General features: G+C 47.9%; 1 protein-coding gene across 1 annotated transcript in view; it reads right to left on the reverse strand.

Annotated features, from left to right (window-relative positions):
* Positions 1-15,018, reverse strand: part of Snx31 (sorting nexin 31) — a 57,206-nt gene that overhangs the window by 31,830 nt on the left and 10,358 nt on the right. Inside the window, exons 3-4 of the mRNA XM_051160508.1 lie at positions 9,917-10,031; positions 6,870-6,934 (exon numbers count right to left, since the gene is read on the reverse strand). Of these exons, the coding sequence (XP_051016465.1) occupies positions 6,870-6,934; positions 9,917-10,031 (180 nt within the window). The remainder of the gene's footprint in view (positions 1-6,869; positions 6,935-9,916; positions 10,032-15,018) is intronic.

Here is a 15,018-nt window from a genome sequence, read left to right on the forward strand (position 1 = left end):
TCGAGGCCAGCCTGGTCTACAAAGGATGGCCAAGGCTACACAGAGAAACCCTGTCTCGAAAAAACAAAAACCAAAAACAAACAAACAAACAAAAAACAAAAGGACAGCTGTCAGTTTCCACACCCATCACCGTGAGGGCCAGCGGGCCCTGCCTGCTCCCACTCTGTGCAGGGGACGGTGCCTGGAGTGAGGAAATAGCCTGTGCAGAGACTGAATGCAGGTCCTTTGGTGGACAAAGCTGAGGGGAAGAGGAGTCTGGGAGGACTCAAGGCAGAACAATAGTGTGAGGTCAGCCTTCTTTGCAAATAAACAACAGAGCATCCATTTTGGAGGGGGAAACATCTTTTGATAAAAATCATCCATGCCTTTAATCCCAGAACTGGGGAAGCAGAGGCAGGAGGATCTCTGTGAGTTCAAGGCTAGCCTGGTCTACAGAGTCTGCAACAGCCAGGACTACAAGAGGAACCCTGTCTCAGGGGGAAAAAAAAAAGAAAAAAGAAAAAAACAAACAAACAAAAATCACCCACATCTTGCTGGGTAATCTCAGAATTAACTCACCTTAGATGCTTCTCAGCACCTTAAAGCTGGCTTTGTGGCACACCGGATGCGTGGGGCTTTCCCCCACAGCAGCCAGTTCCACCCTCACACCCACTTTCTCAAAATAAGGTCTCGCTGTTTAGCTCTGGCTGTCCTGGAACTAATTATGTAAACCAGGCTGGCCTGGAACTCACAAAGATTTGCCTGCCTCTGCCTCCGAATGCTGCCATTAAAGGCGTACGCCACCACAGCCAGCTCAATTTCCCAGTGCCCGAACACCAACCAGATGGCCACCCAGAAATTCAGCTCAGTTCTGGCTTGATTTGCCTGGCATTAGTGTGAGACACCGGGAGCTAAAGTTTCAATGCAGCAGGATTGCCCATGGCTGACACCCGGGAAGGCCAGGCTGCCCATCTTTCTTTCCGCTTATCACAACTTCTGGAGGGCCTCACGGCTCACATTCGTTCTCCATAATTTGCTAGAAGGACTTGAAAAAAAAAAATCTAGGAAACAGTTTCCTTACTATTGCCAGCATATTATAAAAAAGATGGCTGAGAAAGAGCTAAATGGAGGGGACACGTAGGGCAAGGTATATAGGGCTTTTGTATCATGCTAATACCTCCGTGCCTCAGTATGATGGATGTTCTCTCAACTCCACTGTTTGGGGAGGCGGGGTGTCTTGTGGAGGTTCAGCTATCCTGCATGTGACCTTGTGTAAACCTGGACTGATCGCTCACCCTCTCTGTACCTCTCCTTCAGCTCTACAATAAGGGGTATAATAGCATACACCTCAGAGGACTGTGGTGAGGGCTCAGGAGGGGACGCAGGAGGAACACAGAGTAGACTCCTCATAGACACGGAGGCACCACCTTTATTGCTTTCCTCTTGTTAGAATTAGGAGCGAAGGAAAAGTTACACAGCTTTGATTTCACTCGGTGGCAACAGATATTAAGTAAAGGAGTCACGATATCCCTACCCACTCTGTTGGCAGTGTTTCACTTAGAAGGCACCTGCTCTGGGTTTGAACCCACGGCTTCCCGGTGTCCCCAACAATAACGCAATAGGGAGCCATCTAAATAAGTGAAGTCATCCTAAGCTCCCGGGCCGCAGGAGCCCCTCTTACTGCCTCCTTGTCTCTAAAATGTACATGGAACAAAATTCCAGAGCATCATTAGTTGGGGAGGGAAATCTGGATACACAAGGCAGGGAAGAATATATGGAGGGTACAGGGAGCTGTGTCCAGCAGAAATGCCTGGCAGTATGAAGGACTAGGAGCTTCAAATCCATGCTGTGTGTTTTGGTTCCACATCTTCTGCTTACTAGAACATGCCAACCCAAAATAGCTCCTTTCTCTACATGTCATGAGAAATAAGAGGGAACACGGAGCCCAGCACACCGAACATCTCTTTAGGGTCCAACCCCCTTTGGCCTTTGTGGCTGGGCTTTCGCTGTCCTCTATGGGACATTTCCCACTCCCAGCTCCTGAGCCACTAAGGGACCACATGATTATTTGGTACTAAGCACTAAGAGGCTGCAAGCACCACACTTATCCAATGCAGTGCAGACATCCAGGTGGGTGCCCGCTCTGTGGGCACCTCCACGATCTGGCAGACCCACACACTCCTGCTTATCATGGCTCCAGCCTGCAGCAGCCCTGCAGGAGCAATCTCCCTGCACGAGCTCAGCCTTACGTTCTTCTCTGCACTGGCGGCAAGTGTGTGCTGCTAACCCATCACCCAGCTTCAGTGGGAGGTCCACCCGTTAGCTGGGGTACAGCGAGAAGCAGACCCACCCTCCACGGGAACCAACTACTGCTTTTCTTTTACAAGAACCAGCCCAGAGCCCTCGCTGCCCCCCCGCCCCTTCACCTGCAAACACACTTCCAGATTCAGTTTGTTGTTTTTATCCCCAATGAGAAAGGGAGCTGGAGAGTCTACGCTCTGTCATGCTCACTCTGGAAACCTTCACGACCAGCTTAGACATCACCTTCAAGGACCATCTTCTCAACCATGGTCCCTCCTCACTCGGTCTCACATAACCTCATAGAAACAACAAAACCGTGTGGACTTCATTCATGTAAACAAGCAAAAGGTGCCTGGAGACAGCAGAGCCCAGCAGTGCTGCGCCCGGAGGTTGCCGTCTCTCCATCCAGGACTGTGGCCATGGGCCAGAGTGCTGGATCTAGGTCTGGATTCAGAGGACACTACAGTGCCGGTCCTGACACATTTATTTGTGTGCCGAGAGATTTTTTTCTGTCACCCCAAGTGAGCAGAGTCCATGCACCAGCCTGAGCATCCTTTCCTGGTGCGTCCATATCTCCAGAGAAGGGCCGATTGACAACAACCCCTTAATACATATATTTTGAATGTAGAACATATAATGAGATAAAACAAGACGTGGAGCATAAGATGACAACCTTCGCAGTTCAAATGGTTTTCTTTTCAACTTTTTAATATAAATCCCCTTTAAAGACATCCTTCAGGGAGTGGGAGATTTAGCTCAGTGGTAGAGTACTTGCCCAGCAAGCGCAAGGCCCTGGGTTCTTTGGTGCTACCTCTGCCCTGATCTCCTTTTGGAGTTAAGTTAAATAAAACAGTGAAATGAAAAGCCACCTTTGAGAACTGGAAAATAGTGCCAGGCATGAGCCCAAAGCACCCTGAGATTCTGTGCAGCATGATGAAATGGGAGCAGTCACGGGGATGGAATCCACTCTGCCTAAGTTGTCTCTGGGTTCAGCCTAGCCAAGTGCGCAACTCAGGGACCGTCACGAGAGCCATGTGGTCACTCTGCAATCACTAAAGATGACCTTCCAGCAGGACCAGGAAGAGGAAACAGGCCTGGCATCAGCCACAAGAATGCCAACCTACATGAGCACTGCACCTCCCCCCATGAGTGCCAGAGTGTCTTGGTTTTATCCTCAAAGCAACCCCGAAGAGGCAGGAGCTCTACTCCCCATTTTTTCAACTGAAGAAACTGATATATAAAGAGGCTAAATAAACCCAGTGTTGTTGCCACGCATAATCCCAGCATTTGGGAGGCAGAAGGAAGAAGATTGCAAGTTCAAGGCCAACCTGGGGTACACAGTGAGCCCTACCTATATCAAAGAGGGGAAAAGAATGAAGACTATGGAATAGGGAAGGGAGGAGGAAGGATGGAGGACGCAGGAGGAGGAGAAGGGGAGGGAGAGGAGAAAGGGGAGGAAGGGAAGGGAAGGAGGAGATTGACCGCATCAGGCCAAGTCACGGAAATCAAAACCTGACCACCCAGCCGCACTCCTGAGCCAGGTGCGCACTCACCGGGTGGGTCTGGGGCTGTTGGTCCAAGTGCACAGAAGCATTTGAAATACTGAGATGCCGCTGCAGGAGATGCTGTGGCTTCTGCATCACTGCTAGGCAGACCAGACTGTGCGGGTCTTAGGACAGAGCATTAGTGAGAAAAGGCTCAGAAACAAGATGCAAAACGCAGAAAGAACTCACACTCCAGTGAATCAATGACAGCCCCTCTCCAGCGGTGTGCCCCGGCCAGCAGCCAGCTCACTCCAGCGGTGTGCCCCAGCCAGCAGCCAGCTCACTCTAGTGTGTGCACCGGCTAGCAGCTAGCTCAAGGAGACAGGGCCAAGGCGCTGACAAGAACTGGATTGTGAGCAATCAAAAGAAATACAAAGGAGACGCCATGACCCACATGTGGCACACACGTGCAGAGGAAGTATACACACACACACACGCACGCGCGCACACACACTCCAAGCAGATAAGGATGGCAGTGGAAACAACATGTCTCCACATGAAGACAGAGAACAGGGAGAGGCTCTAGCTAAGAGGTGGTGAAAATGAATGTTAGAGTTGGCAGAATTCATGGGAAACCATGGAAGAGAGAAATAAAGTCATTAACAAAGTGAGCCCGGAAACGAGACGCCAAAAGAACAGCTGGTGAGAAACACGTTTAGATAAAACTGGAAAATCAAAATACTGAAGACCTAGAAGGAGGCAAAAACTCTTTAAAATTATTAGAAGAATTAACACAAAGCCAAACCCCACAACACTGAGAGCCCACAAGAGATATTTTCTTAAAGGGGGAACGCAAACGCTGTACGCGCCCCAAACGGACTGGCCAAACTTACCTTTATATGTGCTGACTACAACGAGCCACATGATTTCTGGCTTTAAAAACAAATTGTTTTGTTTTTAATTCTCTCTCTGTTAGAGGAGCAACCAATCTTAACCACTGAGTCGTCTCTCCAACCCCAGATTTCAAGTTTTGAAAAGCAAGTTCTAAGACGAGCAAGCCCACCACATTGGCGCATGCCTGGGATCCCAGAGTGCAGGCGGCTAAGCCCGGCACATTGGCGCATGCTTACGATGCCAGAGTGCAGGCGCCTAAGCCCGCCATATTGGCGCATGCCTATGATCCCAGAGTGCAGGCGCCTAAGCCCGCCATATTGGCGCATGCTTACGATGCCAGAGTGCAGGCAGCCAAGCCCGGCACATTGGCGCATGCCTGGGATCCCAGAGTGCAGGCGGCTGAAGCACAAGTTTTAGAACATCATGGATTGCACAAGGAGTTGAGAGGACAACATGAAATCCACAGTGAGACAATGTCTCAAAAAAGAAAGGGTGCCCGCTCTGTTCTTATTCATAAAATAAATGTATATTCACATTCTTGTGTATGCACAGACTATATAGAAAGACTACACACACTAAAATGAAAATAAGAGGTTTCCTGGGAAGGGAGGCTGTGTGGAAAGACCTTTGCACTGTGCACACTCTTATGAATTTTCCTACTGTCACATCAACAGTAGGAACAGTGTGTGTGCGCATGTGCAAGCCACTGGGAGTACGTACAGGGGCTGCAGACAGACCGCACAGTGCTTACCTAGAGTGTGCAAGCATAATTGCTCAGATCCCCAGCATCATTAAAAAAAGAAAAGAAAAGAAAAAAGAATGCTTACAGAATAAAGCCACTATACCATGGAATGCTCTAGAGCCAGTTCTCTGCTCAAGTGGGTCTGTTCACACATGCACATCTGAGGCCCCGTGTTTGAAAAGCGTCCTCGAGGCTTTGTGACTCCTCCCCCTGCTAGAGATTAATATTGTGGTCTGGATCTGACAGGAGTCTCCGTAATTTTGCTTCCCGTTTGGGGGGGGGGGGCCTGCTTCAGGAGGCTGTGGGCACTTTAGGAAGTGTGGCCTACCACTCGAGGTGGGCCTTTGGAGTTTACAGTGCAGTCCGTGGTTCCAGTGTGCCCTCTGCGTTCTATCTGCAGTGATATGAGCAGCCCTTGCCCACCTTGACGGGCTGAAACCCTCTAAATCAGGAGCCAAAATAAACACTTCATCCTGTTTCTGTCAGGTGTTCTGGTCATAGTTGTGTGAAAGTAATTAATACAGCAATCTGATTGGATAATAAATTACTGTGCACTTTTATTAACTTTGTGTTTAGTCAAGGTCCCAAGTACAGGCACACAAATACTTCCACATGGCAGCAGGAATGAAAGGCGCGCTAACCAAGTGGTTTGCCAAAGTTTCAGCCTAGGTGTTGAGGGACCAGTGGTTCCTTAGAGAGTTCTGGGAAGGGGGCTGCCTTAGCCACTCTGTTCAAGCTGGGTCTTGTCCACAGACAATAAAGTTAGGAAGACAGGCGGGGCAGCATCCGGCAGGGCCTGCTGCCCTGTTGCCTTCGCTATGGTGCTCCTGGAGACCTCAGCTACAGCCCCAGGGGCTCATCTCAACTCCGGCTCTTTCTCTGCCTTTCTCGGGACCAGCACTGGGACGTGTTGTACAGAGGCTACACAGAACAAGGCACCTGCTTAAACTGTAAGCCAAAGTCTGAGACAACCTTTCTCTCCCCTGTAGGCCCCGAACAGGCAGCATTTTTAGAACTAAAAGGTGAAAGCATCCATTCCTTGTGGAGAGAAAGAATAAGGCAAAAACACCCACAACAAATGTAAAAAGCCAGGTACAAGATGCCTACAGTATGCATAAACTCTAAAATAAAACGGGAGTTTATATAAAGTTTATTTATGGCTTAAATAACACCTTTTCTTTTGCTCAGGGCAACCGGCTTGTCTCTAAAACCAGATGTGTTCTCTCAGGAAACAGCTAGTGGCTTGGCCTATATCCATCAGGCGCCATAGAGCCTAGAGAAGGAGATTTAGAAATAAAAAGTGAAAGCATGCGTCCCCTGTGGAGAGAAGGGATGAGGAAAAAACAGCAGCAACAGTCTCCAGCCTACTAGAATCTACTTCACCCAAGACCGGAAGGAACACCTGTGCGCTTGGGACACAGACAAGCTCTGCAGAGGGATGACGGCATCAGTAAGCAAGAGGGACTCACCAGCTGCAACCATGTCAAAAACTCAAGGAAGACGTCACTCCGCACCACATGGGGGTCTGCAGTTACTGAAAAACACGGAAAGCAAATCTAGTGAGCGCGGCTAGGCCGGGGTCTGTCTGAAGGTAAGGGGGCCGCTCTCAGCGCAGGACAATTGGCAGTGTGCCCCCTTGAGCTGGCCTTGTCAGCAGGAGCCCATCAGGCCACTTCACTTGAGCCGTCCACGCTGCTCAGGAGCCACGTGACTTACCCTCTAGGATGATGACGAAACTATCACAAGACGTAAAACTATATCACAAGTTGGGTCTCAGCAGCCAGTTCCGTAAGATACCTAGTAATCTGAATTTTTGCTTTAGTTTGAGTTTAGAGGTTTGTTTGGGTTTGGGTTTTTGTTTGTTTGTTTGGCTGATTGGTTGGTTGGTTTTCAAGACAGGGTTTCTCTGTGTAACCTTGGCTGTCCTGGAGTCTCTTTGTAGACCAGGCTGGCCTCGAACTCACAGAGACCCACTGTCTCTGCCTCCCGAGTGCTGGGATTAGAGGTGTGAGCCACCGCCACCTGGCCAGGTAATCTGAAATTTTTGAGTCTGGCCAAAGCATCAACTGAGAGTTTCATCAAGAGGCCAGTCCAGAGTGACACGTGGCCTGGGATGTGGCTGGGTGGTAGAGTGCTTACTTAGAGTGTGCACGGCTCAGGGGGTGGAGAGATGACTGAGGATAAGAACACTTGCTGCTCTTGTAGCGTTCCTAAGTTCAGTTCCTAGCACCACATGGTGTCTCACACCATGCACAGCATTAGTTACAGGAGAGCCGACACCCCCCACCTTTTCCCCATCCCCCCTCCAAGGGCACTGGGCATACGCATGGTGCGCATATACATAAACAGGCAAAACATGCGCACACAGAGAATACAAATAATTCTGAAAAATACATTAAGCTATAAATAGCCAGAGATTTTTTTTTTTTTTTTTTTTTTTTTTTTTTTTTGGAAATAGCCCTGGCTGGCCTGGAACTCCATTTGTAGACATGGCTGGCCTGGAACTCACAGAGATCCACCTGCCTCTGCCTCTATGAGTACTGGGATTAAAGGCACGCACTACCACACCCAGCTAGCAGCCAGAGAGATTTGAAATGTCTCATTCTTGACTTACACAAAATGTCCCTTCCTCCTCTTGGGTTTAAAGGTCTAGAAAGCAACAGACACATGGGGCCAAAGCAGAGCTGATGCAGGCTGAGTCCCCAAGTCCCCAACTCCCCAAGGGACCAGCCTGCTTCCATCAGGCCGTCTCCTGAACCTACCTGAGCTAAATTTACATACTTCTACATTGCCCTAAACTTTCTTCTTTTCTTCTTCTTCTTCTTCTTCTTCTTCTTCTTCTTCTTCTTCTTTTTTTTTCTTTTTGCTGTTCATTTTACCAAATAGCTTTCAGTAGAGTTTGAAATCAGCACAGAGCTGAACTGCCCCTATAAGGCCATGTGTTCTAGGCAAGCTAAAAGAGGCAGAGTAAATAACAAGAAAAAAATGCACGTATGTGTGTGTGTGTGTGTGTGTGTGTGTGTGTGTGTGTGTGTGTGTCTGTCTGTCTGTCTGTTTGTCCAGCCTCAAGAAACTGCTTATAGAAGGCATTACTATCCTGGGGCAGTGGTATGTGCTGGCAATCCTCATGTTTGGGAGGCAGAGGCTGGTGGATCATAGATCAGGACAGCCTGGGCTACGTAGCCAGACCTGATCTCACCAAAAAAACAAAACAAAACAAACAAACAAACAAAAACCCAAATAACAAAAAACAGAAAACCAAATCCTGAGTGATCAAATAAGGGGCAGGGCTGGCTATGGCATAGAGACAAACTAATTTTATATTCCTTAGCACAAATTCTTGGAGAGAGAGAGAAAAACATCATGACGGGGGGGGGGGGGGGGGGGGGGGGGGGGGGGGGGGGGGGGGGGGGGGGATCTGAACCAAGGGAGGGGTTCTGTTCAAACTACTGCACCAACCAAGGACAATACATGCAGTAAACATTGAACCTCTATTCAGATCTAGCCAGTGGACAGGATATTCTCCACAGTTGTGTGGAGAGCGGGGACTGACTCTGACATGAACTCTGGTGCCCATATTTGACCACTTCCCCTTGGTGGGGAGGTCTGGTGGCACTCAGAGAAAGGATAAGCAGGCTACCAGGATGAGACTTGATAGGCTGTGACCATATGGTGGGGGAGGAGGTCCCCTTCTGTCACAGATCTAGAGGAGGGGAAAAGGGTGAAAGAGGGAGGGAGGAACGGGAGGATAAAAGTGAGGAGGTGACATTTGGGCTGTAATCTGAAAAAGTTAATAAAAGAAAAGAAAAAAGAAAAGCGAATGTGCCACCCAGCCCTCACTACATGACCATTTGGCACCTGGGCTGGCCAGTTTGTGTATTCTCTCATTTAATCTCCAAGACACACCATGGAGCTACTGCGGCCTCCAGCTCACAGGTAGACACCGAGACTCAGGGGACGTAAGTAACTTGTCTAAAGTCACACCGCAAAACTGGAATTTGTGTCTAGGTCTAACTTGAAAGTCTGAACTCTAGAGTTCTGACACCGAGCCGCACTGTGTCCCTGCTTGACCGCGTCAGCCCCATGAGGGTCAGAGCATCTCCAAGCATGGTGGTGTCACTGAATGGCTCTAGTAAGGACCGGGATTGAGGTGCCAGGCCAGCACGAGATGCTGCATGCATGCAGGGTTCGGCTTACCCCATCACTCTGTCTTAATTCTACAGCTAAACCAGCATACGACACTCCAGGGTAAATCTAAATCTTAAACTGCTTGAAATACTCAATATAAAAAAAATATCATTGTAAAACCACATATACAGGAAATGTTCAGAATAAGTAAGTGGTTTCCTGGGCCCCATGGGAGGGGGCTAAGACCCTAAAACTGGACTACGGTGATGGGTCGCACAATTACGTAACTATGTTAAAAAGCCACCAAAGAAGGACTTTCAAACAGACGGCTTTTGTGACGAGGAACTTTGGCTGCAATAAGGCTGTAAGCCAGGGGTGAGCTGCATACCATGCTGCAGGTAGCGTTCCAACTGCGCCCTCCTCTCTTCCGCCATGGCAGTAGTCATCGCCAGGTAGTACTTCGGTGGGAAAGGGGGCAGGCAGTTTCCGAACACCCGCCTCAGCTGAAAGCCAAGACACAGTCAAAGTGAGACACCAACTCAAGCCCGATGAGACACAAGCCCTGTCTTAGAGCACTTTATTTAAAAGGAAAGACAGGATGAGCCCTTGTTGGTGGCCACAGGGAGGGAAAGAGGGTCCCGCTGTCTTTAGGAAGGGTGTCTTTCAGTTTGCACTCCACAGACTCACTCGCATCTTGCTCTGGTGAAGCTGAGGTACGTTTTTACATTTTTTTTTTTAAAGACTGCCACCCATAGCAGGCATTTCCTTAAATTCTTTTCATATCTGAAAGATCAGAGATTATAGTCAGATTTTTTTCATTTTTGATTGGTCTCACTTTGTACCCCGGGCTGTTCTAGAACTTACTGTGTAGACCAGGCCTCAAACTCACAGAGATCCTCAGTCTGCCTTCTAAGTCCGATTCAAGGTGTGCACCACCATTATTGGCTCTTTTTACTCTAAATTAATGTAATATGTCCCCTTTGTGTCATTTCTATGTGATGGTGCTAATTACAGAACTCCTGTAAGGCTGACATAAAGTCCAACAAAATCCCAAGCAGGATCCTCCCTCCGACCCACCATACAGACCCCGAGACTACGGTGGCAGCCATTTTTATGGAAGATACATACAAATAACTTTTAGAGGCTAGAGAGATGGCACACACCTTAGGAATAGTCAACTGCTGCTTACAGAAAACTCAGATTGCATTCCCAACACCATGCCAAGCAGCTCACAACTGTCTGGAACTCCCTCTCCAGGAGAATGCAATGCCACTGGCCTCGAGGGCACCTACACGCATGCGGGCTTGCTCATGCATGCGTGCCCACACACACACACACACACACACATATTAATAACTACTATTATTTTAGTAAAGGGAACCAGTTAGAACCCTAGTCAGGTGTTAGCATGCACCTGGGAGGCAGAGGGGCTGAAAGCTGGCTGTCGCCAGAGCCTGAGAGACCGTGAAGCCAGCTGCAAGAGGACGAGGCCTTACATTTTCACTTCCTTTTAGTTGCATTTGCAGTGTGCACCTGGCAGTTCACATGGTCCCCAAGTTCAAAACCCACAGGAGCCTGACCCTTTCTCTCCCCTACACCACTGGTGGGTGCCCCACTGCCTTCTGTCTCCCGGGTTATAAGAGCTGCCTTCTAGGCTGTCCCTCTGTTTCTGCCTCTGACCTCCTATCTGTTTCTAACACGGTGTCCTGAGTAATACTTCAAAAATCCTCGTGGTGTCTCACCCACCCAAGTCTCAACCATCTAGAACCTTGACACCTGTGTGAATGCAATTCACCACTTGTAAGTAAATTTACACTCAAATTACTGACATGAGATTTTTTTTTTAAATTTTAAATCAATTTCTAAGTCATGCCAGCCATATTCCAAATGTATGACAGACAGTGACAAGTGGCAAGTTACTTTTGGACAAAGCATGTATACAGAATCTCTGTTGTCACAGAAATTTCTACTGACCAAATGTTGGTCTGAATATAGAAAGGTTATTAACTGTCTCCTGTGTTCTACTATGAACAAATTACGGCTTCCTGCTGCTATTGCTTGGCTGTTGTTCAATTCTTAGAGAACCCGCATTTGATGCCAGCATTTGCTTTTGTGATTCTTAAAAAGCATAACCTGCAGGGAATACAAAATATTATAGCCATCTCAGAAGAGAGTTTGGTAATTTCCTACAGTGTTAAGCATATAGAATTTATCAGTTACACTTGTGACAATTACTGAACTTCTTTCAAGACTTTGTCCACACAAAACGGCATGTGCTCAGCTGTTCAGAGAGCTTGCTGCTCTTCCAGAGTACTCAGTCCACTTCCTGTTATATCAGGCAGTTCACAACTTCCTGTAACTCTAGTAGCTGGGGCTCTGACAGCCTCCTCTGGCCTCCAAGGACACCTGTACATACACACACACACACACACACACACACACACACACACACACACACACACACACACATACAAACACACAAATAAAAATAAGTCTTTTAAAAATCTGCTTGTAACTTTAATCCCAGGACTCAGAAGGCAGAGGCAGGCAGATCTCTGAGTTTAAGGCCAGCCTGGTCTACAGACAGCCAAGGCTACATAGAGAAATTCTGAATCAAAGTGAACAACCCCCCTGAATCTGCTTTGTCTATGCCCCCAAAATCTGTTAGTTTATGGCAGCTTTATCGGTAATCCTGCAAGGAAGCCCTTCAAAAAATGAATGAATAAACAGTGACCTATTATTGTTCACCCATTAAAAGAAATCAACTATCTAGCCAAAAAAAGATACAGACAAACCTTCAGTGCATGTTGCTAAGTGAAATAAGCCAGTCTGAAAAAGCTACCGTATGATTTCAATTATATGACCATCTGAAAAGGTTAAAAATATAAATATAATAAAAGGATCATTTGTCACCAGGCCTCCGGGACAGGAGAGTACTGAATCGGTAAAGCACATGGACATTTTAGGGCACAAGGCTTCCTGGGCCAGAATGCACACTTGTCCCCGCACGCTAAGCTTTACAGCGCATGCTTAACATATGCAGACATCTGAAAAGTCATTAAGTAGTGTGGAGAATGTCTGGGTGGTTTGCAGCATGTGACAGAACACTTGCCTTACAAATACACTGTGCCACCTCAGGAGTGAGGGGAAAGCAGTGGCCTGAGAAAGGACAGGAATGTGTGACCTCCACAAGAGGAATGCACAACATTCAACCATGCACTGTTGGCGACGTTGTTTTCGTAGGCGTGTGAGCTGAATCTCTCACTACTGTGCTATGTACAGACGCAACAAGCATAGGTTAGTGGCAGGCAGTTTGGATCTGCCATAGTGAATTTATCCATAGGATCCACTATGAATTCCTGTTTAGTGGAATAAGGACACAGACAGTACGTGATTGGATGTGCAATGTCCCCCGCTGGCACCTGCGTTTGAGAACTTGGTCCCCAGCTGGAGGTAATTTTTATGAGGCCACTTGGGATATAGGGTCTAGCTGGCAGCAATAGGTCACTAGGAACAGACACTTAAGGTTAGATGCACTGTGGCTCAGGTCTGTCATCTCTCCTGTAACCGACTTCTGCTGCATGAATCCTGCCATGCCATTGATTGTGCCCTCTGAAACTGTGAGCCAAAATAAGCCCTTCCTCACTTAAGATGTTTCTGTCAGAACTTTCATCACGAAGATAAGAAAAGTAACGAATACCAACGGACACGCCTGGAGGTCTGTGTAGGTAAGCCTGGGCTACTGTGCATGGCGTACACGTCCTAGCCCTACAGGTGGAGGCCTAGACGCTGTAGGAGCAGTGAGTACACCCCTACACTCAGATCTTGGTGTCCTCCCTCAGTGAAAGCCACCACGGATCCACGGAGAAACTGCCCATTTGAAGACAGAGTCTGGAGCAGCTCGGAGCCCCAGAAACTATGGAAGTGTTCAATGGCTGAATGTAAAAGAGACAAGGGAGCCAAATGAAGCGCTCCTGTGGCCAAAGCCCAGACAACCGGACTGATAAAACAAAGCGGCTTTGATACATAGTCCAAAGCATAAATACCCGGGGCTGGAGAAATGGCTCAGAGGTTAAGAGCACTGACTCTTCTTCCAGAGGTCCTGAGTTCAATTCCCAGCAGCCACCATGTGTACCATGTGTAATGTGATCTGATGCCCTCTTCTGGCCTGCAGGTGTACAGGCGGGCAGAACACTGTATACATAATAATAAATAAATACATCTTTTTTTTTAAAAAAGCATAAATACCCATCCTTCCATGATGATCTGACTAAATCACTGAATAAGTGAATAGGGGAAAACAGGCTGGGGCTCTTGTGTAGAAGAATTGCAGGTACTTTATAAGAACAGGAAACATAAGTCCCCATTCCTTAAGAATGAGAGGTGCACAGAGATGTCCTTCCAAGAGATCTCTATGGGGAGCTGGTGGTGGGGGCGCCTTGCTGTGGGAAAACCAGACGGACACCCCCTCACCCAAGAGAAGGGCAACATCGTCGGTGAGGGGCCATGCTCACAGCAGGCGTCTGAGACAACATGTGTAGAACGTGTTTTACCACTGGGACCTCCACCCTCAAAACCTATAGCTTCATTGTGTGGGGACATTAAAAACATGAAAAGTCTGAGAGAACTGTCACCACCAGAGAGCTATAGGAAACGTGGCTGTGGAACAGAATGCTGCGGGGTCCTGAACAAAAGCTGGATATTTGACAAAAACTAACCAAATCTGATAAATTATGGGTGCAGTTAACAAAAATACGTCCTTGCTGACTGGGTCGCTGTCACAACTGTGAACACTAAAAGTGGTGTTAACAGAGATGGCTCAGCAGTTAGGAGCACCGGCTGTTGGTCCAGAGGCCCTGAGTTTGATTGCAAACACCCACACGGTAGCTTACAACAGTCTGTAACTCCATACCCAGAGGATCTGATAGCCTCTTCTGAACTCTGAGGGTTTGGCACTCACATGGTACACATGCATCAAGAAAAACACTCATATGCACTTAAAACATTTTTTAAAATAAATCTTTAAAATATTTTGAAAAGAAAAAAAAAAGAATAGAGGAAACTGGTGTGTGGGAACTTTTGACATATATACACACACACACACACACACACACACACACACACACACACACACACATACTGTTACTACAAAAATTAAGCTTATTTAAAAAACAAAACCAGAAAACCCAATGCTCTGAGTTCTTTTTGGGAAATCAGAAGATCTGATAGTCCCCATCATGCCCCCTGCCTAACCCCTGCAGGCACAGCTCTCATCTGTCCTCATGGCACTTATGTTCCCTTTAAGCCCTAGGAACTGTTCCTGCTGCAGCTCCCCCAGCCAGGGCCACTCCCTCAGCCAGGGCCGCTCCCTCAGCCAGGGCTGCTCCCCCAGCCAGGGCCGCTCCCCCAGCCAGGACGCTCTGACCCCTCCGCCTCTGCCCAGTTCACTCAGTGAAGCAGACATTTGCCTTCTTTACCTGCAATCACTTC

Source organism: Acomys russatus, chromosome 17, assembly GCF_903995435.1.
Source record: "Acomys russatus chromosome 17, mAcoRus1.1, whole genome shotgun sequence".
In the NCBI taxonomy this organism is placed as follows: domain Eukaryota; kingdom Metazoa; phylum Chordata; class Mammalia; order Rodentia; family Muridae; genus Acomys; species Acomys russatus.